The sequence below is a fragment of the Coenobita brevimanus genome, chromosome 89 (assembly GCF_032717465.1).
Source record: "Coenobita brevimanus isolate Jiangsu-jjx chromosome 89, ASM3271746v2, whole genome shotgun sequence".
In the NCBI taxonomy this organism is placed as follows: Eukaryota; Metazoa; Arthropoda; class Malacostraca; order Decapoda; family Coenobitidae; genus Coenobita; species Coenobita brevimanus.
The window spans coordinates 11,763,283-11,787,864 of NC_137042.1; the positions used below are offsets into that span (position 1 = coordinate 11,763,283).

At 42.7% G+C, this 24,582-nt stretch overlaps 1 protein-coding gene across 1 annotated transcript in view; it reads left to right on the forward strand.

Moving 5' to 3' along the window:
- The window catches only part of LOC145411314 (ionotropic receptor 93a-like), an 83,105-nt gene that overhangs the window by 24,958 nt on the left and 33,565 nt on the right, over positions 1 to 24,582 (forward strand). The window contains exons 3-11 of the mRNA XM_080281338.1: positions 9,473 to 9,588; positions 10,466 to 10,598; positions 12,437 to 12,586; positions 13,395 to 13,500; positions 15,647 to 15,752; positions 16,119 to 16,286; positions 18,535 to 18,627; positions 20,541 to 20,615; positions 24,371 to 24,571. Coding sequence (XP_080137464.1) covers positions 9,473 to 9,588; positions 10,466 to 10,598; positions 12,437 to 12,586; positions 13,395 to 13,500; positions 15,647 to 15,752; positions 16,119 to 16,286; positions 18,535 to 18,627; positions 20,541 to 20,615; positions 24,371 to 24,571 — 1,148 coding nt within the window. The remainder of the gene's footprint in view (positions 1 to 9,472; positions 9,589 to 10,465; positions 10,599 to 12,436; positions 12,587 to 13,394; positions 13,501 to 15,646; positions 15,753 to 16,118; positions 16,287 to 18,534; positions 18,628 to 20,540; positions 20,616 to 24,370; positions 24,572 to 24,582) is intronic.

Consider the following 24,582-nt stretch of genomic DNA (forward strand, 5'->3'; position numbering starts at 1 on the left):
TAATATGCAGAATAAATCGCTAAGAAAGAGGTTTTATGAAATCTCCAGAGCCACTTTGAATACAACACCCACAGCCTCCTCCCGCCCACTTTCTTTCAGGCAAGCAATCACGGGCAAGGTGGACTACTAGGTGGGCTAAGTGAATGGGTTGATTAGGTGGGTTAGGTGGGCAGATGAAGGCACTGTAGATGGATTTAATAAGGTAGATAAATGGGTTAGGTGGGTAGATGCATATATATTGGGTGGTTTGGGTATAGGTGGGCTAAGTGACTTTTATATATCGAGGAAGTGGGTAGGTGTGTGTTTTGGCCAGCTGTATAATAGGTAGGATAGGTAGAATGTGTTGGCCAGGTGGGTTAGATGGGAAGGTGACTACAGGTGGGTTAATTAGGTGAGGGGGAGGGGTGGGGGGTTAGTGGGTAGATGGGATAGGTGGGAAGGTTAGGTGGGTATGGGTACGGGAGGTGTGGATAATACTGTGGGGTGGAGTAATTTTCACCTTATCAGTGCGCAGGGGAGAGAGAGAGAGAGAGAGAGAGAGAGAGAGAGAGAGAGAGAGAGAGAACTAGATAATATAAAGATAAAGATATATAAATTGTGTGTGTGTGTGTGTGTGTGTGTGTTGATTTATTTATTTTTTTGCTGGTATTTCTTCAAGTGTGCATGAACTCAAAGACTGGACACTGTTTGTTTGCTGACTGCGTGCTTATTTTCTGCCAACTCAAAGGAATTTACCTAATGAATAAATGAACACGTTTGCTGGCCATTGTAAAATAAATGTGGTCGTTGATACAGCCGTGGCGATGTTTGCACCTGGCTGGATTTTTATGTCTGATTTTTTCCAGTTATTCTGCATTATTTCTGTCTTCATTTGGATTCTGATTCTGATAAGGATTTTGATGATGTTGGTGGTGGTGGTAGTGGCAGTGGTGATGATGATAACGATGATGATGGTGGTGATGATGATGACGATGATGGTGATGGTGGTAGTGATGATGATAATGATGATGATATTACTGACAATCCTCACATCAATAAATCCAATCTAGGAAATCAATCTCGGAAATGCACTGAAGGTATAGCACTCACCAGCCAAAAAAGGACAGCACTTTTCTATAAGATGGAGAGTATGTGACAGAAAGCGTCCATAAGTCCTTCCCTCCTGATTTATTTTACGTAGGAAGGACAAAAAAGGGAGAGTGCCCGGATTTACAATGTCTCCTGTTCCTCTTACAAAAAAAAAAAAGTTGCAAGAGGAAAAATTGCTTAGGTTATAACTATTTTTTTTTCTGCAGGAAGTGCAATAAGAGCAGAGTGTAGAATCTTCCCCCCATATATCTAGTTCTTCCTGCAAAAATAAATCTGAGTTATGACAGGGAATCGAACGTAACAGAATCCCACGCAATAGGCCGTGTAACTGCAGTCCTTTTACTTTAACCTGGCTCAGATTTTCGTCCTATTGCAGTTTATTTCACATAGCTCAGTGGAGGAAGAGATAATGCTATGGCTCTGTATCCCTTCCTCAGCACTTCTTTACTAGCATCGTTTCCTAGTGTTAATCTATTACCATAACTCAGCACTGAAGACGAAGAGGTGGCAATCTTAGGCCAAGTTAGAGTTAAAATTTTAGAATTTTTTACCCTAAATAAATGTCCCTAAGTTATCTAATTATTTATGATATTTTTGCTTCTCGTATTATTTCCAGCTTATTATTCACTCCAATTTGAGCGTGACGTATTGGGTTGGCTGTATGGGTGAAATGAAAATACGGTTCATTCACTTTAACTATACTCCTTTCACCTTAACCTGGCCCTGATTTTCGTTCCTTTGCCGCTTATTTCACGTCGATCAGTGTCAGAATAAGACAAAGCTACGGTACTGTTCAACACTCTGGTCACAGCACTTCCGCGTGACTAGCATTATATTTCAGTGTTAATCTATTGTTACAACTCAACATTCAAGATGGGGAGATGGGAATTTTAGGCCAAGTTAGAGTAAAGAGGGTGTAGGTGGAGATTTTCGACCTATGGCATCATTTTTTTCATAGCTCAGTAACAGAATGAAGGTATAATGAGGCGATACATCCTTCCATAGTTCTTCGTGACTAGCATCATATTCAACTGCTATTGTTACAGAGGAAATAAAAATGAGAGATTGTTATTTTTCGCCTGGATACAGTGAAGAGAGAATAGTAAGTTTACTCATAAATGAAGCTTGGGAATGTTTATAAAAGCGATTACTGATGTTGGTGAAGCTTGCAATTCTCCTCTGCTGAGTTGTGTGTGTGTAGGCATAAAAAGCTCTCCAGTAGCTATGCTCTCAAAAATACATGCAGCAACTCTCTCTCTCTCTCTCTCTCACACACACACACACACACACACACACACACACACACACACACACACACTTACTTTCCATTCGTCTCTCTCTCTCAATTTAAAAGTTCTCCACAAAGTAGCCTCGTCTAATCTTGAACTCATCTCCAACATGCATAGCCTAGCTTTAGAGTGCAGCCGTGGACATAAATTGTCATCCACCTCATAACGATTAATAAAGGGATGGTGAGTTTGGACTTCAGGAACTCAGTGATGCAGTCTTCCCAGCTAATAAACTACAGAGTATTGTGAGAGAGAGAGAGAGAGAGAGAGAGAGAGAGGTGGCTGATACTTCTCCCGTAGGAATTTATTTACCATCATCGACTGCAACATCTGCTGGGATGGGGAAGAACAAGATGAGTGGTCATGGTAGTGATGGTGGTGGTGGTGATGGTGATTGTGACGGTGGTGGTGATGGTGACAGGGTGGTGGGGATGGTGGTGGTGGTGGTGATGGTGATTGTGATGGTGGTGGTGATGGTGGGGATGGTAGCGGTGGTGGTGATGGTGAAGTGGTGGTGGGGATGGTGATTGTGATGGTGGTGGTGGTGGTGGTGGTGATTGTGATGGTGGTGGTGGTGGTGATGGTGTGATGGTAATAATCATGCAGAAAATTATGAGGGGCGTTTCTTTGCTTATTGTGGAAGTAGTCGTAGGATTGATGATGATGATGATGATGATGATGATGATGATGATGATGATGATGATGATGATGATGATGATGATGATGATGATGCGGAAGATGAAACGGATGATCATGACGATAAGGATGACAACGACGAATATAATAAAGGCGATGAGAAAGGAAGTTCACTTGTTCAACCCCCACTAGCACATAATTACTGTACATACACACGTACATGTATTGTACACACGCACACACACACACACACACACACACACACACACACACACACACACACACACACACACACACACACACACACACGAGGGTATGAATGAATGAACACCCCCAGCACAATCACGCACTCGCACACACCCACCTGCCGTGTCAGCCTTCACCATAATTTACAGTCACTCCAAGTCAATCCCTATTTTACACGCAAGCCCAAGCCACTCATTGTGTCCTAGTCTCGAAAGCGTAGCGGGATTTCTGTACTCCTTCCACCTTAACATGGCCTAAAATTGCCATCTCTCCATCCTGAATGCTTGGCTGTAACAAGATATTAACATTGAAATAAGATGCTATACTCTTTTTACTTTAACTTGGCCTAAAATTGCCGTCTCTCCGCCTTGAGTGCTGAGCTGTAACACAAGACTGACATTAAAATATGGTGCTATACTCCTTTTACTTTAATTTGGCTTCCACCTTGAATGCTGAGATGTAACAAAAGAATAACACTAGAATATGATCGCATTCGTTTTAGCATGACACAGACCCCTAACCTCCGTTTGGCCTAATGGCAATGTGTAATCGGACCAAAGAGGGCATTTGGCTATACTCTTTTCACTCAAACTTGGTCTAAAATTGCCATCTCTCCTCCTTGTATGCCGAGCTAGAGCAATAGATTAACCCTTGAATATGATGCTAGTCACGAAGAAGTATTCGGATATTGAGCCATAGTATATTCTGCCACCCGTATATGGGTCAAGTTTAGGTGAAGAGAGTACAGTAACCAAAGAAACTTATTTATATGTCATACTAGAGCTCATCGAGTGTCATGATAGCTGGAATACAAGACAAGGGAAGTGACTACCATGAGGAACTTACTGTACGACGCTATGCAAATGACTCTAAGATGTAGGCTGATTTGTTTGTTGTCATCATTAACCCTCTCATGACCAGGACATCTCGAATACTTTGGTCCCCTGTTTCTGAATATTATGCGCTAAGGAGGCATGACAGTGACTTACGGGTTGTGGTGGTGATTAAAAAAAAAAAGTCATCGCAGTGAAGAGAGTAATCAATTACATTTCCATGCCACCCAAAGCAATGCAAATCTCACACTTTATGCGAACTGTAAACCTTGTCGCCCCATGGTTTTTTAATGAAACACGGAGTCACAAAGAACCCGACGAAACAAACGGCAGACACCATGGCAAGGAATTTATGATGGAATAGGTGATGGAACACACGACGGAGAACATACATTGAGCACAGAAAACACACGAAAACACACGACTGAATGCAAGATAGAGAACGGAGAGCACACGAAAAAAACACGACAGAGACCATGTGACAGAGAGAAGACAGGACGAGCACATGACAGACAACACACACACACACACACACAAAACTAAGACACACACACACACAAAACTAAGACAAACACAGACCCAAGAGCACACAATAAAGAACATAAGAATACATCAGAGAATACAAGCGAACACACGTCGCATATTAACCCAATCTTACTGTACGCATATACAGTATTATATGCTACTTTGTTATCCTTTATCACACTTTTCTCCCGTACCCCTATGTTCTCCCCCACCCTTCCCTTTCTCCTCTTCCCCTCCCCCCCCGTTCCTCCATTCACCCCTCCTCCCCTTTCCATCTTCTCGTCCCCTCTTACCCTTTTCCCTACCCAGCCACTTCTTTCCCCTCTCCCCTCACCCCTTGATTACTCTTTCCTCATTATCTCGTCACTTCTCTTCTCCCCTACCCTTCTTCCTTTTTCCCTTCACCCATCTTCACTTCCTTTCTCACTTCCTCATTTGCTTCCCATTCTTCCCTCATCCCCTCTTCACCTCCCTTTCCTTCCAGCACTTCTCACTCCCCTATCCTCTTCCCATCCTCCCTTCACTGCCTCTGCACTTCCCTTTCATCCCCTCTTTGCCTCTCTTTCCTCCTCCCCAATATCCCATTCCTTCTCCTCCCTCGTCTCCCTTCCCCTTGTCCTTCCCTTCCCCACCCCAGTTCCTTCCCTCTGAAGTTATGTGGGGCAATAACTCGTAATATACCTACCATAACTCCCTTGCTAACTCGTAACCAACAAACTCTTATCTTCATTTTTCCTGGCAGACCTTCAGTAAACTCGTAAAAATAGAATAAATGGTAGGTTTTATCATCATTATCACTATCGACATCATCATCATCATCATCATCGTCGTCATTATTATGATTATGACTCTGCCTACCTATGGTGGAGGAGGCATCAAGTGGGTGGTCTGTCCGTGCGTGCGTGCGTGCGTGGATACAAACCCATCGACGGATTTCCACCACTCTTTAGTCAGTGATGCAGTATGAGGAAATGATGAACTGATTAGGTCAGCTAGGTCAAGGGGTCAAAGGTCAAGGTCATATGGGGTCGACTTAGTTTATCCTTGTAGGTGTAATATCTCCTGAGCCCCTCGAGGGATTTCGACTGAATTTTTGTCAATGATACAGTATGAAGAGATGGTGAACTGGGTAGGTCAGCAAGGTCATGGGGGTTGTCTGGTGAGTCTGTGCTAAAGACTTGGCCGACGCATACCGGGCAACGCTTTGTGTTGACAGCTCGGGGCCTGAGTTCTCGGCATTTCATTTTATTATTATTATTATTATTATCATTATTAGTCTGATGACAGTGTTGATGATGTTAATGATAATAAAGATAATGATGACGATGATGATGATCATCACCATGTTACAGTTACCCTGAGTAACTATTAGTAACCATTCTGGCTCCTATGCTGTCATTTACTCCGAGTACAAACACTAAGACAAAACATAACCACCATTTCCGATTCAAATTACTTAACTCACCACGAAACCCACTCGTAGCTCTTATAATGTGTGTGTGTGTGTGTGTGTGTGTGTGTGTGTGTGTGTGTGTGTGTGTGTGTGACGTCCTGGGTAAAAAATTAAACATGAAAACTATCATATCTCGTGAATTTGATAACCAGACCTATCGCAACTAAAAAAAATAAATAAATAAAAATAAATAAATAAATTCATTCATTCATTCATTGCCAGACGCCATGTATCCCAAACGGGGTGGCCAAGGGCTTAGAGTTAATTGTTTTACAGGGAGGGGCACTAATCCTCCACCAACCCCACTTGACACGTAGGGATGCCAACAGCATCTGGTGTTCCCAGGCGGTCACCCATCCAAGTACTAACATCGTAAAATTAACCCGCTAATGCAGTGGTGTCAAACTCAATCCTTCCCAAGGGCCACACTTCGGTTCTGTTGATCGTTTGAGGGCCAAGTCTACCTAACCTTATCGAATAGCAGCGTAGGCTAAAGCATAATAGGCTATGGTCAGGTAAGACTTGGTTCAGTTAGGTATGGTTAAATTTGGGTAGATTAGGTTGCTACACTGTACAGTCCATGCTAGGTTTGGTGAGGACCGTTAGGCTGTATAGATTTGGTTAGGTTTGGGTCAGTAGATTAAGTTAGGGTAGTTAAGTAACATGAGATAGAAATTAATGCTAACACTGCAAGACTAGCATAAAAGAACATGGAAAAATAATAAATTTCATGAAAACAAAATGTACGTAGGCTACTCTGAAAACATTAGGTTAGATAAGTATTATTTAGGTTAGGCAGGGCTAGGTTAGGTTGGGATAGCTTAGGTTTTGTAATGAAAAGTGCAGTTAATTTGTTAGATGTAATTTTGTGAGACTATCAACACCCCTTATCATCAATTTCATCTGGTGACTACCCTCTCTAACAACTTTTATTCCCATTCACCATAAGCTAGACTAACCATTTACCTCAAATACACGTAGGAACTATAGGATAATACCGGTTAAGCAAGCATCAACTCACCCCAAATTGTGGTACGTGTGTCTCTGGAATCCTAGATCAGCGTGTTTACGTTTTGCAGTTTGCACTCGTCTGAATTCAAAATAGGAAATACTGTTTCCAGATTTCCATCGGATTAGTGAATTATGTTTGCACACTGTACTGTACATTATTACTTTACAGTGCACGCATCTTTTAAATCTGCAATATAAAATTGGAAATTTGTATAATATGTAATACGGCAAAGCCGCAGCCTATTCAAACGTTCGTAGAAGTTCGGTATGCATTCTAACCCTTGCAGTGGCATTGGCTTCTGCTTCAAGTTATTGGTAATAAAAGTTTCGTAACATATCTGTTCATCAGTAGCTTATTCAAATAATATTTTTATCAATCAAGTTATCAACAAATATTTCCTAACAGTGCTGTAATATTTATTCACTTGATCATACGACAAAGTTTATGGCATTTTCCATTTTTTATTTCTTACTTTTTTCTTAAGTCATCACGGGCCACTCTTTTTCTCTTCGAGGGCGACTTATGGCCCGCGGGCTACCAGTCTGACACCTCTGCGCTAATGCAATCGAAATTATACCCTTCTACTCTAACTTGGCCTATAATTACCATCCCTCCATCTTGATTAACATTAAATACTAGTCACAAAAAAAGTGCCATGAAAAGGACGTAGAGCCGTAGCACCGTTGTATTACGCCACTAAAGTATGTGAAATGTGAAATAAGCTGCAAAAGAATGAAAATCTGGGCCAAGTTAAGGTGAATGATGTATAGTAACAAAACAGCCCACGCATAAGCTGAACCTCAAATTTCTCTTTTTCTTTAATGATGGAAGAGCGGTAATTTTTATTGCCAGGCAAGTGTCTGCAGTTTCTCCTACTCGACAGCATATTCTCTCTCTCTCTCTCTCTCATCTATAGGCTATACATACATACACATCACCTGACGTGATCCTCACCCACCTCTCCCCTCCTTTAACCTCCCACTCACACACACACTCCTAGTCAGTCACTTATTCTCCATTCTCTCTACCATACTTAACCCTTTCAGTTCGATAGTATATTTTCTACTCTATTTTTGTTACCTTCAGACGATTTCGACCAGCTTAGTAGGCGTCCCAGGGTAGTGAAGGGGTTCATTAAAGACTTCATATAAGAACCTCTTGTGCGAAAAGTATCCCCATGAACAAAATCGTCTGGAGGTAACAAGAATAAAGGGAAAGACATGTCACCGGAATGAAAAGGTTAAGTATCTATTATCTTTAAGTATCTAATACAGTGGTTCCCAAACTGGGGGCCATATATCAGAATGTAGGGGGCCATAGCCTGAACCGAAGGAGTTTAGCGAGTAGGTAGTCAGTGGAGAGGAATTTAAAAGATACTTCCCAGATATCCAAAGCCTAACTTCCCGGCTAGTGAGGTTCCCCTTCACTGCTCCAGTGACAGGCATGCCTGATGACAATGATGATGCCCAAACTGAGCTGTTGACACTTCAGGAGGATTCAGGAGCCAAGATGAAGTTTGAAACTGTATCTCTCACAGTATTTTGGTCATCAATGGCAGCTTCATACCCAAACTTATGTGACTTGATTTTCGCCACCTCCTACCATTTTCATTAACTTATTCATGTGAGGCTGCATTCTCTCAACTACTCCACATTAAAACGAAACATCGTAACAGACTTGAAGTGAAGCATGACTTACGGTGTGCTTTAAGTGAAACAAAACCAAGAATCAAGAAGCTTGTTGATAATCTGCAACAACACCCTTCACACTGAGTGGAATGGGGATTCAAATGAAGGAAAAATGAACCTGGTATGAATGTTCAGAAGCAAATGGTCTGGGAGGAGGTGGGTGTGTTGCAATTGAAGGCCATGGTTGTGGCTGATAATTATGACTCACTATGATAGCATATCATTTCAGAATTATAAAGTTATCAGATTTGTAAGATTCAAAGATCAGATCAAATTGCGTGGGATTAATACACTTTTTCAATCCAGTGATTTTTTTTTAATTGCTGAATCAGCTTTTCGCAATAATGCAATTTTTAATTACTCTAAGTATGGTTTTTTTTAATGTGCATTTTATTATTCCTTTAGTACCATTTCAATAATTATATAAGATTCAGCTAAGACAAAATACACATTTCTTTATTAATACTTAACAAAAGAGAAAATAACAAATGGAATCAATAAAATTACAGGATTTGTTAAAGTGATTTTTATATGGACATGATGAGTGTAGGACTGTAGTGCAGACAGTCACTGTAGTCATGGGTTATGGCTGGGGAAGGGGGGCCATGGACAAGGATCATGTATGAAAAGTGGGTAACGACCAGAAAAAGTTTGGGAACCACTGATCTAATAGTTGTCCCTCTCCTCTCTCTCTCTCCCAGGTGTGTTTCTCGAGTCAGGGATGGTGAGGGAACGCCGCATCGAGACCCAGGACGCCATCAGCACCGCCGTGGCCGAGGGCTCCTCCAATATGAAACGCGGCTCCCTCACGGTCCAGGTGTCGTACTTATATCACAAGCTTAGTGGTCGCATGCTTAAACAAAAATTTTAGCATCCACATCTGCACTTTCGGGGTGGTCCGTAAGCGGATTCCACAACCTATCCGCACTCATAGTCATAATTGTGGCATAAGTGAAATCGGTAAGCGTGGCGGTACAAGAGGAGTGGGTTTGTAATATATCTTTACATTGTTTATATCTGAGAGCAACTGTGAAGACCCCTCATACACTGCACATTTTCTTCAGTAATTTTGGCATTTAAAGACAGCACAAATGTGGTATCCTCCTAATATGGATTCCGCAATTTGTTTAAGCATAGCAATTTGTGTGAAGTAACGTACAAATCACACCCTCCAATTCTGTTTGAGCATACGACCATTATTTTCGTATAAGATTCCATTTTTATACATATTTATAATTTTAGCTTCACATGTAGTAATAGTAGTAGTAGTAGTAGTAGTAGTAGTAGTTGATGCAATGAATTCATCTGAATGTGAACCCGGTGGACTTCAGGCAGATGTTATCCTGCAGTTCTCTATCCTCTTTTGAGGGACAGGTAGGGAGCTGAGGGACACTTGTATAATCTGGCAGCGGAATAGCTTGGTTATTTCGGTGCCACCACATGAAGGCGTCCCTCCCCAGCACCATGGTCACTCATACAGCTGCCAAACATATAACACTCTTAACACCTTAATGAAATAAGAATAAATATGAAAGGGAATAAAACACACACACACACACACACACACACACACACACACACACACACACACACACACACACACACACACAATACGTTCTGCGAATACAGTTAACTGTTATGAAGACTTGTTTTTCCTGTAAATAAGTTAGGATCTTTTATAATCCCTTCCCCAGTTCCTCGAGACGGTGAACAACGAGACCGTGACGGAGGACATGTCGGCGGTTCTGACCCTGGCCTCCTGCGGCGCCACCCACGAGTACGCCCATTGGCTGAAGGAGATGGGCGTCCTGCACATGGCCATTACCGGTGAGGCTTGTGAAAAGGTGGAGGGAGCGGCGGGAAATTTGGATTGTGTTTCGAGTTGATGATGACAGTGATGATAATTGTTGCTGTTGTTGTTATTATCTTTATCTACCTACTGCTATGAGCAATGGATCTTGTTCTCTTTCCCTTTCCTATTCTCTCCTTTCTCCCACTTCAACCCTCCTAGCTCCTCTCTCACTCTTTATCTTATAACTTCACTTCCTTCGTTTTTATTCTGATTTCTTCCTCCTTCCCTAACTTTTTTCCCTTCCCTCCTCTGAACCTCCTTCCTGCTCCCTCCCTCCTCCAAAGCCTTTTCCCTCCCCTCTCCTCTGGACCCTCTTCCTTCTCCTTCCTTTCCCTAAACCCCTTTTCTTCCCTCTCCCCAGGACCCTCTTCCTTCTTCTCCTTCCCTTCTCTAAACACTCTTCCTCTCCCTCTCCTTTGAACCCTCTTCATTCTCCTCCTACCTCTCTCTAAACTTTCTTCCCTACCCTCACCCTCCTTATATATCTTCCTTCCATTCTCTCTACTTGTCTATCACTCCCCCCTTCTCTCTGTCTGTCTGTCTGTCTCTTTCTCTCTCTCTCTCCTTTCTCCTCCTCCTCCTCCGGTCGAGTCAAACAAGGAGTAATGGCTGCAAAATTATGGGAAAGCGTTCCAATCCCATAAAGCAAAATATTTCTTCAACAGGGTAGTAAATATCTGGAACAGGTTACCCCCAGATACCGTGAACAGTATCTCCGTTAAGACATTTAAAAACAAAATAGACAAGCACTTGCTTGTGAATCCTCAGCTGACTGTTTCTGTCCGAATAACTTACTTTTACCAGCTACGCATTAGTTCAGTCCCCTCCTGTCTACATGACATTCGGTAAACTTAGCGTACCCGTACATAGCTTTGCGTCAGGGCATTATATATTTAATCAATGTATTAAATACAAATACAGTAGTATAAGCACAGACTAGGATCTACACAGATAGCCCTGAGTTAATGGTCACTACTTTTACTTTTGAGAGGGGCCGTGGATCACTGAGGGTCCCTGTTAGTCAAGTGATCACCATCGGGATTTTCTTGATGTACCAGGGGTCATTGCTTCAGGAGGTAACATGTGTACTTGTTCCGCATGGGAAAGTTTCTTGTCACAGTGGAGTGAACGGAGCTGGGGCTTGATTGACTGCTGCCTACCTTAAAAGCGCCAGGCAAGGCTGCCGCACCACCCCTGAACATCCACACTGTGCACTGTGCAGTTTCCAAGCTATGTCTTCAGACGCCCCGTTAACTCACCGTACTCGTGCTTTATGTCATGCCTTATATATTTATTTATCTGATTACTCATTTTACTTAATTACTTTCTCTTACAGGTAGCTTATAGATAAAGTATTATGGAATGTAACTTTTCCTTTTCAGTCTTTCCTATGAAATTTCCATGCTGCATGGTGGTCTTTCTTACTTTCCTCCTGGAGGGTTTGGAGGTGGGGGGAGCCTTTTTGTTTTACAATACTTCTCCCTCAGCATGTAGAATTAGATCTTGTAGTCATAGTCTACTTTGTAACAAGCAGCCTCGAAAGGACCATAAGGTCTGTTGCTGTTTGCTTTCCTTTGTATTCCTCCTCCTCCTTTCTTTCTCTAATCCCTCTTCCCTCCTCTCACCCTCCTTTTGTATCTTCCTTCCATTCTCTCTATTAACCTATCACCCCCCACCCTCTCTCTTTCCTTTCTCTAATCCCTCTTCTTTCCCCTCACCCTTCTATATTTTCCTTCCATTCTCTCGCTGCTTACCTATCACCCCTTCCTCCCCTCTCTCTCTCTCTTTCCTCAACCCCCCCTACCCCCTACAGAGGCCGGGTGCAAACGGATCCCCGCGTCCACTGCCATAACAGCGCCACTCACGGACGGCTCAAGGGACATGGTGCAGCTCTTTAGGGATTTAAGGACCAGGGACACCCTCACCTGGAACGACATCACCCTCATCCACGACGACAGCGTAGGTGGGTCGTGATGGTCGTGATGGTGGGCTTATGGGACTGTAGGTAAGAGCTGTAGCAAAAGAGGTCGTTACTGTGACTGTGGATATGACTGATAGCAAAGAGAGTCGTGTTTGAGAGATTTTTCTGGCAGTTAGCAATATCACCCTCACCCACGACGACAACGTAAAGTAAACCGCTTGAGGGTGGTCGTTCTTGTCAGTGTATTGGGTCAAAGTGAGAGCAGCAGGTAAGGGAGTCGTTCTTGAGAGCTTCTTGTAACTGTAGATAAGAACTAGCAGCGACATCACCTTCATCCACGACAACAGAATAGACAGGTCTCTTCGTGATGCTTGTTCTAGAAAGTTTTGTAGGACACAGATATAAGAAGAACTGCATCGGATTCACGCCATATTTATAGTAGAAACTCAAGGTGCTTAAGGAGCTGTAGGTAAGAAAAAACACGCATATTCACGACGACAAACATAACTACTTTGCTTGGTGGGGGAGGGTGGATGATGGCCGTTTTTGAGAGCTTATTGTTTCGGCTGTAGGGGAAGGCAGGAAGAATGGGTTGGATAAGGCTGGAGAGGAAGAGAAGGGAGGGAGGAATGCTGGGAAGAGAAGGGAGAGATGGCTAGGTAGGAATGGAGGGGAAGAGAAAACTGGGAAACGATTCTTAGGGGTCTCTGTCTTATTTCTTAGGAATTGTAACAAATTTTAGCTTGTAGTTAAGACAGGAAATTACGATAGCTTTTTTCCCTTTTAATCTTAGGATATCTCTTATTTTTCTCGAATTTTAACCCCCAGTTTCCCGTGTTGGTGTGCACAGATAACCTTGACGTGCAGGACATCGTGACCCTGCTGGCAGAGGGCACCAAAAAGTCGCCCGAGACCGCCATCACTGTCGTCGACCTCACCCTGGAGTCTTCACAGAAGTAGGCCATTCGCTTCTTTTGTCCCAGTTGATGAAAAAAAAGAAATCTTCCTTTGAATGCTATTTTTTTTTTTCTTGGAATGACGTCCCTCAGTCGTTTAATAGCCTGAGACAACAATCTAGGTTAAGGTCATGTGCCGGGTACACATCGATTCGAATCCTTACGAAAAGGCTGGAGACTTTTTGATAATATAATGGCACCAGGGCTACATGTTCGAGATAACGATTGCATTACCACGAGGACAACACTGAAACTGTTTGTTATCTGCTATCGTACTGTTGTTGCCGTGGCCCCAGGCTGATCTGAAATGTGAACCCAGTGATTTACAGGCTAAAGTTATTTTGCTCTTGCAGTCCACTATCCTCCTTTTGGGGAACGGAGAGTTGAACGTTGGTATGTACGGGCAACGAAGCCACTTGGTTGTATCGGAGCTACCGTACCACGTGAATGCGTCCCCCTGCTACCGTATTACAAGTAGTCACTGTTTTACTCACTCATTATCCACTAAGTCAAGTATACAGTGTATTTCCCAGTAACAAGCGGGTCCCAGTCATTGCCGAGGCGACTTCCAAAGTACAGCATGAAATAAAAGAGAATCTACATTGCTGGAATGGTCGGCAGTGAGCGGAAGTCTTGTAAAATATTCAGCGGTTGCTCAGGACAAGTTCCCGGGTGCCGTTTCATGGCTCCGTTGCGCAGTGTTACGAGGGGTTTCGCTGTAGTTTCGCGGATCGTTCCCGGTGTTCCGTCATGACCGCTCGACTGAGACTTGAGGGACGATTCGCCGGGAGTTACTGTGATGAAATTTGGGGGATTTATAGGATTTTTCTTCGTGTCTATGGCCACATAAGGAATCAATGAATGAGTGTGATACAAACACACCCAGACCTTCACACACACACACACACACACACACACACACACACACACACAGGCACACAATGTATTATTATAAGTTTACGAAAAAATTTCAGCCAAATTATTCAAAACTTGTGATATTATAACCAATTATATAATGTCTATGATCTCAGGTACCAATAAACCGATTTCCTTCAATTACGGCATGTAGCTTGTCTATATAAACTGCTGAAAAAAAAAAAAAAAAAAACTCATTGGTAAGTTACTAAAATAATCCTACCTAATTTTTTTCTCGCCGTTTTCTGTACGTGAACAAGTTATGCCAGTTACTGTACAAACTTGTCCCACAGAAAGCTAAAAAATAACTAAATAAAATAAAATGCAAATAAATAAATAAACAATCGTAGGCGGCAATGAATACACAATTCTATGTTCAGACATTCATATCCACGGAACTCGAAAGAAGACAGAAAATCAGAATTGAATATATACATTACTGATCTAACCAACCTGACAGTCCTACAAGCAAACACCCAACATGTCAGCCGAAAAAGAGGACTAACTCGGTACGTCAGAGAGAGAGAGAGAGAGAGAGAGAGAGAGAGAGAGAGAGAGAGAGAGACGCCCCTCATTCCCCCATATGCAACTACGATTGATTTACAGAATTGAAATAGTGATCTATTGTTTTTACTCTAACTTGGTCTAAAATTACCATCTATCTTGGATTCTGAATTGTAAAGAGACTAACCCTAAAATACGATGCTAATCACGAAGATGTGCTGTGGAAAGATGTAGAGTCTCACTGTTCCTTTTTCTAACACGAAACTACGAGAAATAAGCTAAAAAAGACGAAATTCAGGGCCCGGATCGTGGTAGTAAAATATTATGTGTAAATGCTGTAGAATTTATACTATGACCCCGAGACGTGGTACTGAAATATGATGTGCAAATCCTGTAGAGCATGTAATAATTATGCGCCCGAAACGTGGTAGTGAAATATTACGTGTAAATGTCGTAGAGTTTCAATATCCTCCTCTGTGAATCGGCTTCCTACTTGCGAGCCTTTCGTCCAGTGCCTCTTAACTTTATCCTGCTTCCTCTTACTTTCCTCCACTTCCTTTTATTTCCCTTCGTACTCCCCTTAATTCCCTCCTTCCCCCTACCACCCTCTCCCAGCCACCTACTCTCCTACTCCCCTTCTGTTCTTAAACTCCCTCCTACTCCAGCTACTCCCTCCCACTACACATCCTACCCACCCTCCTTTTCATTCTCTCTCTCCCCCCCACAGACGCCAGAAGCTGTTTTCTGCCCTGGGCCCTCAACCCGGTCAGCCTAAAACTCGTCAATTCGTCGTCATCACCTTCAAGGACGAGATTAACGCCATTCAGGACCTGGTGAGTGGTGGGATTCTCTCTCTCTCTCTCTCAATGCAAAATATACTCGATTTGCTTCTGTCTCTATATCCACCTATCAATCTATTTATATCATCAGTCTATCTATGTATACTATGATAAGTACCCACTTTCTCCCTCTCCTACTCTCTCTCCATCTTCCTTCTCTTGTACAGCTCACCTCTCTCTCTCTCTCTCTCTCTCTCATTTTCTCACTTTCTCTTTCCTACAGGCTCGCTCAAAGGATTTAATGGGGCCTAAGAACCACTGACATTATTACATACACCCTTCCCCTCTCCCTCACTTTCTTTCCCTTCTCACTCTCTTCCCCCCTCTCTCACTTTCTCTCTCTCATTTTCTCCCCTACAGGCTCGTTCTATGCATCTAATGGGCCCCAAGAACCAGTGGCTGTTCGTAGCGCCTGACACTCACTCCCTTAAATATGACATGTACTCTCACTTGGCTAACATGCAGGACGGGGACAACGTTGCCTTCGCCTATAACATGTCCATAATGAACCCATCCTCTCCTTGTGATGTGAGTATGCTATCTGTTTTCCATATCCTGTGTCTAGATAGATAGATAGATGGACAGATGGATGGATAGCCTAGTTAGATAGACAGATAGAAATGTAGTAGTGTTGTTCATGTGGTGTTGTAATATGCGGGTTGTTCTTTTTGTGTTGGGGTATTGGAGTTATTTATATGTGAGTAATGGAGTTACGTGCATGTGGGTATTAAGGTCACTGTTTCTTTTATTGGTGTTATTTATTATCATTATTATTATTATTATTATTATTATTATTACTGTGTTATTATTACTCATTATTATTATTATTAATTATTGTAATGTGACTCTTCCCTACTGTAATGTGACTCTTCCTTTCACTGAAACCATTTACTAAGCTGGGTGGTAACCATATAGTCAACAAATGGACACCTGGTGGTTTAGTGGGTTACGGCCTTCCTACTAGATGTGGCCCGAAAAGGTTCATGTCCAAGGGATGGGTGCTGTGTTCTGTTTACATAATGCTGCTCAGGGTAGAGTGACTAGTTTTTTGGATTTAAATGCATGGACTTAAGGCCTCTACGAATCTGGATGATGATTAATTTTTTGAGCCTTGACTGACGGAAATTGATTCTCTCTCTCTCTCTCTCTCTCTCTCAACCAACACCATTATACTACCTCCACCTATTCATCACCCTGTCCCCGCCGTCATTATACCTCCTTTAACTCTGATATACTGGTGGGCTCATAAATCAACCACTAATTTTCAAAGTTTTCGCGAATTTGTGGAAAAAAATCAGGTGAAGAACAAAAGAGGAGGAAATAAAGTAATGTATTTTTTTTTTACGATTGTGAGAAGAAAAATAAACAAAAATATAAATCCATGCATGAAAAATACAAAAAAAAAGAGCCTCCTACAGAAAAAAAAATATGTGTTACGAATCTGAGTGGAGAAAATGAATAAATAAAAATGTAAAAAAAAAAAAGGAGGTACAGTTTTTATGAATGTGATAAAAAAATCATGAGAGACTACATGAAAAGAAAAAAAAAATGTGTGAATGTTGAGAAGAAAAATGTGGAAAATTAGCAGGAAAATGTGGTAAAGCAAAAAAAGAGAAAATTATAAAATCGCGGTCAGTAGTTCGTTTTGTATTAGGCATGAGAGAGAGAGAGAGAGAGAGAGAGAGAGAGAGAGAGAGAGAGAGAGAGAGAGAGAGAGAGAGAGAGAGAGAGAGAAAGAATAATGAGGTTAAATAATAAAGTGGCCGTGTAATCTATGCGGCAATGACAGATATACGAATGACCTGTAGTGATCACGTTGACCACCTGTATTGAACCACCCCACCACACCCTCCCCCACACCCCCACCACACCCACCTCTGTCCCCACATAACCCCCCACACTAGGCCATACCACACCCCAAACTCACCCACCCCACCCCACCACATTTCACCACCCTCAACCCCACCCCCACCCCACCCTACCCTATCCTACCCCACCTCTCACTACCAAGCTTGTGGGGGTCTGGGGGATAGATAGATAGACAGATGGGCTGAGAAAGAGAGAGAGAGAGAGAGAGAGAGAGAGAGAGAGAGAGAGAGAGAGAGAGAGAGAGAGAGAGAGAATGGTGTTAGGACAGTCTCACTACCCAACAGACTATCTTTATACATCTTTGAAGGCATCCCTGGTTGTGGCGGGGTTTATAACGGAGAAAATGTCTGTTTCGTGGATAGTCCCCGATAAATATAAGCTTGAAGTTACGGAGATGTGCACCGTAGTTAATCGCCTCATTGTGTCTGCCTCCACCTCTTCCATTTACCATTTATCAGTAGCCGTCTCAGTCAGGCTTGAACCGACCTTGTCTTGACACCGATCGGTAAAACATGACACCACTTCTGAATAACACATCCCTGCCAACTAACACCTGTGGACGGGGAGTGATAGTGTGTGTGTGTGTGTGTGTGTGTGTGTGTGTGTGTGTGTGTGTGTGTGTGTGTGTGTGTGTGTGTGTGTGTGTGTGTGTGTGTGTGTGTGTGTGTGTGTGTGTGTGTGTGTGTGTGTGTGTGTGTGTGTGTGTGTGTGTGTGTGTGTGTGTGGACGAAAATTAAATGTTAAAAAGACGTCTGCGTGCTGAAAGGTTGAAAAAAGAAACACTCCATATTTCAATCAGCTACTCGTCTCTCTCTCTCTCTCTCTCTCTCTCTCACCAGTATCCCTCCCCTCCCCTCTCTCCAGTATTTTAATCCCCCACACACCCGATCTCCTTCTCCCTTTTCAGAGTGGGTTTGAGTGCTACGCTACAACGCTGCTCAGTCAGTACGCTACGGAAATGTCAGCCGCACTTGAAAAGGAACTCGAATTGTACTACCAGGTCAGTCTGTGTACTCTTTTCACTCCCTTTTTACTCTTTTCACTCTCTTTTTACTCTTTTCACCCTAATTTGCTCTAAAATTGCCTTCTCTTCACCCTGAATACGATGCTCTTTTCACTTTAACTTGGCCCAAAATTGCCTTCTTTCCACCTTGAATGCTCACCTGTAACAAGGGATTAAAACCAGAATATGGTGCTAGTCACGAATAAGTGCTATAGAAAGGAAGTAGAGCTATAGTGTTCTCTCTCCGCCACTGAGTTACGTGAAATAAGCTGCAAAAGGACGAAAATCTGGGCCAAGTTAAGATAAACAAACTACAGCTACTTAGTCAATGCTCACTCTAACAGCTGTCCTTATTTACACTTTACTGGCACTCTTTAATCACCTCCTCTTGGTATTCTCCTCTCTTTCTTCTTAATTACTCTTTATTACCGCTCTTTTTCACCCACTCACTTACTGACGCTCTCTAATTATCTCTTTTGGTAATCTCCTTGCTTACTTCTTACGCAATATTTGTTTCACTCTTCATTTACCCATTTCTATAATTATCCTTGCCTGTAATTCACTGGTTTCTGACATTCTCCTTTAAAATTATTCAGTTCTGACACTCTCCTTGCCTATAATTCCCTGGTTTCTGACACTCTCCTTTACCAATAATTCAGTTCTGACACTCTCCTTGTCAATAATTCAAGGGTTTCTGACACTCCCCTTACCTATAATTCCCTGGTTTCTGACACTCTCCTTACCTATAATTCCCTGGATTTTGACACTCTCCTTACCTATAATTCCCTGATTTTCTGACACTCCTCTTACTTATAATTCACCGGCTTCCGACATTCTCCTTACCTATAATTCCCTGGTTTCTGACACTCTCCTTACCTATAATTCCCTGGTTTCTGACACTCTCCTTACCTATAATTCCCTGGTTTCTGACACTCTCCTTACCTATAATTCACCGGCTTCTGACACTCTCCTTACCTATAATTCACCTGTTTCTGACATTCTCCTTACTTATAATTCACACCTACCTACATATTGCTTTCACTTGCTTCTTAATACTCGTGATTGTATCTCACCTCTGCTTCCATCCCTCCTTCCATTCATCCATGTGTCCATCTATCCAACTATCTGTCCATCAACTGGTTAGAGGTCTTCCCTATCTATCCAGCTGTTTATCCATGTATCTATCTGTTCCCTATCTACCCTTATTCCCCTCCTAATACTCACGCATATATCTTATTACGTATTCACCTCACTCACACTCCACTCATGCTTCTATCCACCCATCCATCCATCCATCAATCCATCCTTCCATCCACTTATCTACCTATCGACCACCCAGTCTACTTATCTCTCTATCTATCCATCTACCGTCATTTCCTACCAGATACCCACGCATATATCACATACTTAATTCAGCTATCACCCTCCACTTTACTTCTGCTCATCAGTCATTCTCTTTACTCAGCTCTGCTCCTGTATCTTACATTCACCTACTTCATTCCTTCCGTCTCTCTCTCTCTCTCTCTCTCTCTCTCTCTTACCTTTCCTTTTACTTCCCCTTCTACTCCCTTTCTTTATATGCTTCCCTCTCCCTTTAATCCAAACTTTCGTCTCCCTCTCCTTCCTCTCCCTCTTATGGTCCCGTTCCCCTCCTCTTCCTGTCTCCCATTCCCCCTTTCTCCCTCTCTCATCACCCTCTACTTCCCCTCTCCTTCTCCCTTCTTCTCCATCTTTCTTCCCCTTCCGCTTCTCTCCCTTTTCATCTCCCTCCTCCATCTCGCTAAGTCTTCCCTTTCCCTCCTCTCTCTCTCTCTCTCTCTCCCTCTCATCACATTCTCCTCTCCGTCTCGTTCCCTCCTTCATCGATCCACCTCACCTTCACTCTCTTCCTCTCTCTCTCTCCCTCGCAGGTATCAGAGGAAGAATGGGAGGAGATGAAACCTTCCAGAGGTGGTCGCTCTTCCACTGCTGTCAATATGATAATGGTGAGTGTTATGAGATGTGGTGTGGTGTGGTGTGGTGTGGTGTGGTGTGGTGTGGTGTGGTGTGGTGTGGTGTGGTGTGGTGTGGTGTGGTGTGTGACGTTGTGTAGTCGTGTGCGGTGGTGATTTTCTTTTCACTTTAACTTGACCTAAAATTGCCATTGGGTCATCTGGAATGCTGGGTTGTAGCAATAAGTTAACGCTAGAATATAACGCTAGTCACGAGGAAGCGTTGTGGAAAAAAGACAGAATGCTGAGTTGTAGCAACAGAAAAATACTAGAATATACAGTAATGCTAATCACGAAGGAGTGTTGTGAAGAAAGATCTTGAATGCTGATTTGTAGCAGTAGATTATCACTACAATATTACAATGCTGGTCACGAAGAAGTGCTGTGGAAAAGAATCAAAGATGTAGATTCGTAGCGTTGACCTGTCACTGGAGTACGTGAAATAAGCAGCAATAGGACGAACAACCTAGTCCAAGTCAAGGTGAATGAAGTATTGCACATTCCAGTCCACATCACTGTAATAGCACACCATATCAGTACACTGCATAATACAGTGGCACAGTACAGTACAGCCAGTGGGGTAGGCGACTGACAAGGACAGTGTTGAGACAGGGATAGCTGGAAGAACAGAGAAACCAAAAACAAGTATAGGAGACTGACTAGGAAAGTGTGAGAATGGGATAGATGGAAGAGGAGAGAAACCAGAAACGAGGTGGAGAGGTAAGCTACAGAGATAATTTTTCATCTGACGGAACTGGATCAATCCTTTAACATGAATACTATATCGCGGTTGCATGAACTTCGATGAACCTTAGCTATGAAGTAGGAATGAATCTCCTTGGTTACTAGTCAAATCTACCTTCCAGTCTGAATATATCTGACCATCAACCACGCTGAAAGGGGTTAGGGATCTTTGTCAAGTTAGAATAAACGCACTATGGGAGAGTACCAGTTTATGAGGAAGAGTAGGAGGAAGGAAAGAAAGAAGAGGGCAGGAAAGTAAAATATGAGGGAGTTTGGTGTGCTGTGGGGGGAAGGAAAGAGCAAGGCAAGAAAGTATATGAGGGAGGGGGGTCTGTTGTGGAAGGAAAGAAAAGGAGGAGGAAGGGAAGGAAGGAAGGAAGGAGGAGGGTAGGAAAGTATATGAGGGAGGGTGATGTGTTGTGGGAAGAAGGATCATTACTGAGTGGGGATGAAGATGCCTAAAGGTCTTCCTGTGTAGGCCACCCTTCATAATATACAATGGTAGGTAACAGATTCACAAACAGACATCACATTTCACTTTAACACACCATATTAGCAGATGATGTAATGGCGTATGATGTTTGGGCATAAAATCCACTCTAAACACATTATACTTCACGCTATCACTTACTAGAACCCATTTGTCTAGCACATTATACCATGAAGCATTATGTGAGGTTTTAGTATACCATGGAAGCATACTACATTACACCATAGCACATTATAACAAGCTATACTACACCATATCACCCACATCATACTATAGTGTTAAATTGCTCGTCTCATCACATTTCTAGCCATCCTAATCTTTTATGGCTCATCACATTACACTTTCGCACACTATATCGTATAACATTAAACCACAGCATAGTTCATAGGGTAACATCAGGTTGCATCACACACTTCACATTGTATTACGGTACATTGCACTATACGCATTACAACACATGATATTACACTATATATATCACTACAACTAAGAACCTACCATAATTACATATCACATTCAATTACATCTCATCGCATCACAAAACCCACAGTACAACATTTTTTACTTTGTTTTTTTCTTGCTACCTTCAGACGGTTTTATTCGCCGTAAGAAGGACCTGAAGGGAGTAATGAGAAGAGGTCGCCGTCCCATGATTTTGCGCTCCTACCCAGGCGGAAGACCGAGGATTAAATAATTGTTTTTATCATTCTTTCGTTTGTGTGTGTGTGTGTGTGTGTGTGTGTGTGTGTGAGAGAGAGAGAGAGAGAGAGAGAGAGAGAGAGAGAGAGAGATTAGATTAGTGAGTGAGTTATCGACTAAGTAACTGCTTGACTAATTGAGTGACTGACTGACAGAGTGATGTCCAGTGCAGAGAGGAACAGGAGCGAAGGAAAGAGAAGTAAGTGAAATGAAGTGAACGGTGGGATGTGTGTGTGTGTGTGTGTGTGTGTGTGTGTGTGTGTGTGTGTGTGTGTGTGTGTGTGTGTGTGTGTGTGTGTGTGTGTGTGTGTGCGCTGTAAATATATGTATGTACAGCTGCCATCATTAAGAAAAAAAAAAAAAAAATCTGGGGTTTCGAAATATGGATTCAAAATTTCCACTCGAATATTAATTTGTAGCAAGATTTCCTTAGGTTTTGACACAGTTTCGAGCCTTTGTAAATTAACTATTGACCTTACCCGTGCGTAAAATAAACATAATATGCCGGGAACTTCATACATCACTGTACATATATCCAAAACTCAGATAATAATGATAATAATAAAATGCAACTTTGTCTCTCATTTTGCACGGTAATTTCGAGGGGCAAACTATGCTAAATATAATACACGTGCAGCTCTACCTATCACTTATGCTTAATATTTTCGGAGCCCAGACTGAAATAAGTATAATGTGTGTACAACTTTGTCCATCACTCCGCTTAATAATATTTTTGAGCGCCAACCAGCCCAGCCAATCCTCACGCGTGCCATTATCGACTTAGCCTTAAATATTCACGCCCCTTTGTCATTCGAGGACCCCTGGAGTCCCTTGCTTGCCAAAATATTCGTCCCCTCACCCCCTCCAAGGTCCTCTTTCTCCTCTGATGGACGTCCCGATTGCGTTTTGGCGCGACCTGGAATGACGCCTAAGCTGGATATTTGTGCCTGACTCAGGGGTGGCTTAGGAGAGGGTTTCCGTTCGTGGGGAGTCAGTGAGGGATTAGTTTGTGACTCAGGGTGACTTCGAGAGGATTTGGGTGACTCTGTGGTGATTTCTTGGGGATTTTTGGTGACTCTGTGGTGACTTCGTGGGGATTTTTTTTACTTTGTAGGATTTATAGGGATTGTTTTGTGAATTTAGGTGTTTCAAACTTTTTTTTTTTTTAATTTTGTAACTCAGGATGGGTTGGGTGGGATTTAAGCGACTTTTTTTTTTATTTAAAGGTATAACTCTGAGGTGACTTGGGTGTTTCGTATTTATCTATTTTATTTATCTATTTATTTATCGATTTATTTACTTAAGCCGTGGAGAGTTAGCTTAGTTGGGGTGACTCATATAGCAATTCTCTGTGACTCAGGCTGACTCATCTTGGGGATCTGCCTGACTCTGAGGGGACGGCCAGGGTAATCGTTGTGACTTACGAGCGACTTGGGAGGAGAAACTTTCTGAACTGTCTAATTAATTTGCCAGACCTCGTGAGAAATTAGACGGAGATTTTGGTGTAGAGTGATTTAGTTGGGATTTGTGTTTTACTTTGTACCTGATTCGCCTGGGGGGGTTGTTTGGCTTCGTGGGGATTGAGAGAGAGACTTTTTTTTGGGGGGACAGGAGACATACTTGGGGATTATAATGTTTTTGAGGTGACTTGTGTGGGGATTTGAAGGCATTTTTTTTTTTCAAACTTCAGTCACTCCTTTCCTTTTCCACCAACTCGTCCCTCATTTTCCCTTTCCCTTCTCTTCCTCTCATTCTGGCCACTGTCACACGCTGCTCTGTCTGTCTTTAACCATTCCCCCGTCCCTCCTTCCTCTAGGAAGCCCTAGCCAACAAGGAGACCTGCTACCGGTGCACCAGGTGGGGCGTCCAGGCGGTGGAAACGAAAGACGTGAACCGCTTCGAGCTCATACAGGTGGCGGAGTGGCTGCCCTTGCCCGGCCTCACTCTCTTGGACGACCTCTTCCCCCACGTCACTGGAGGGTTCAGGGGTCGTACCATCGCCGTTACCTCCGTCCATGTGAGTCGTAG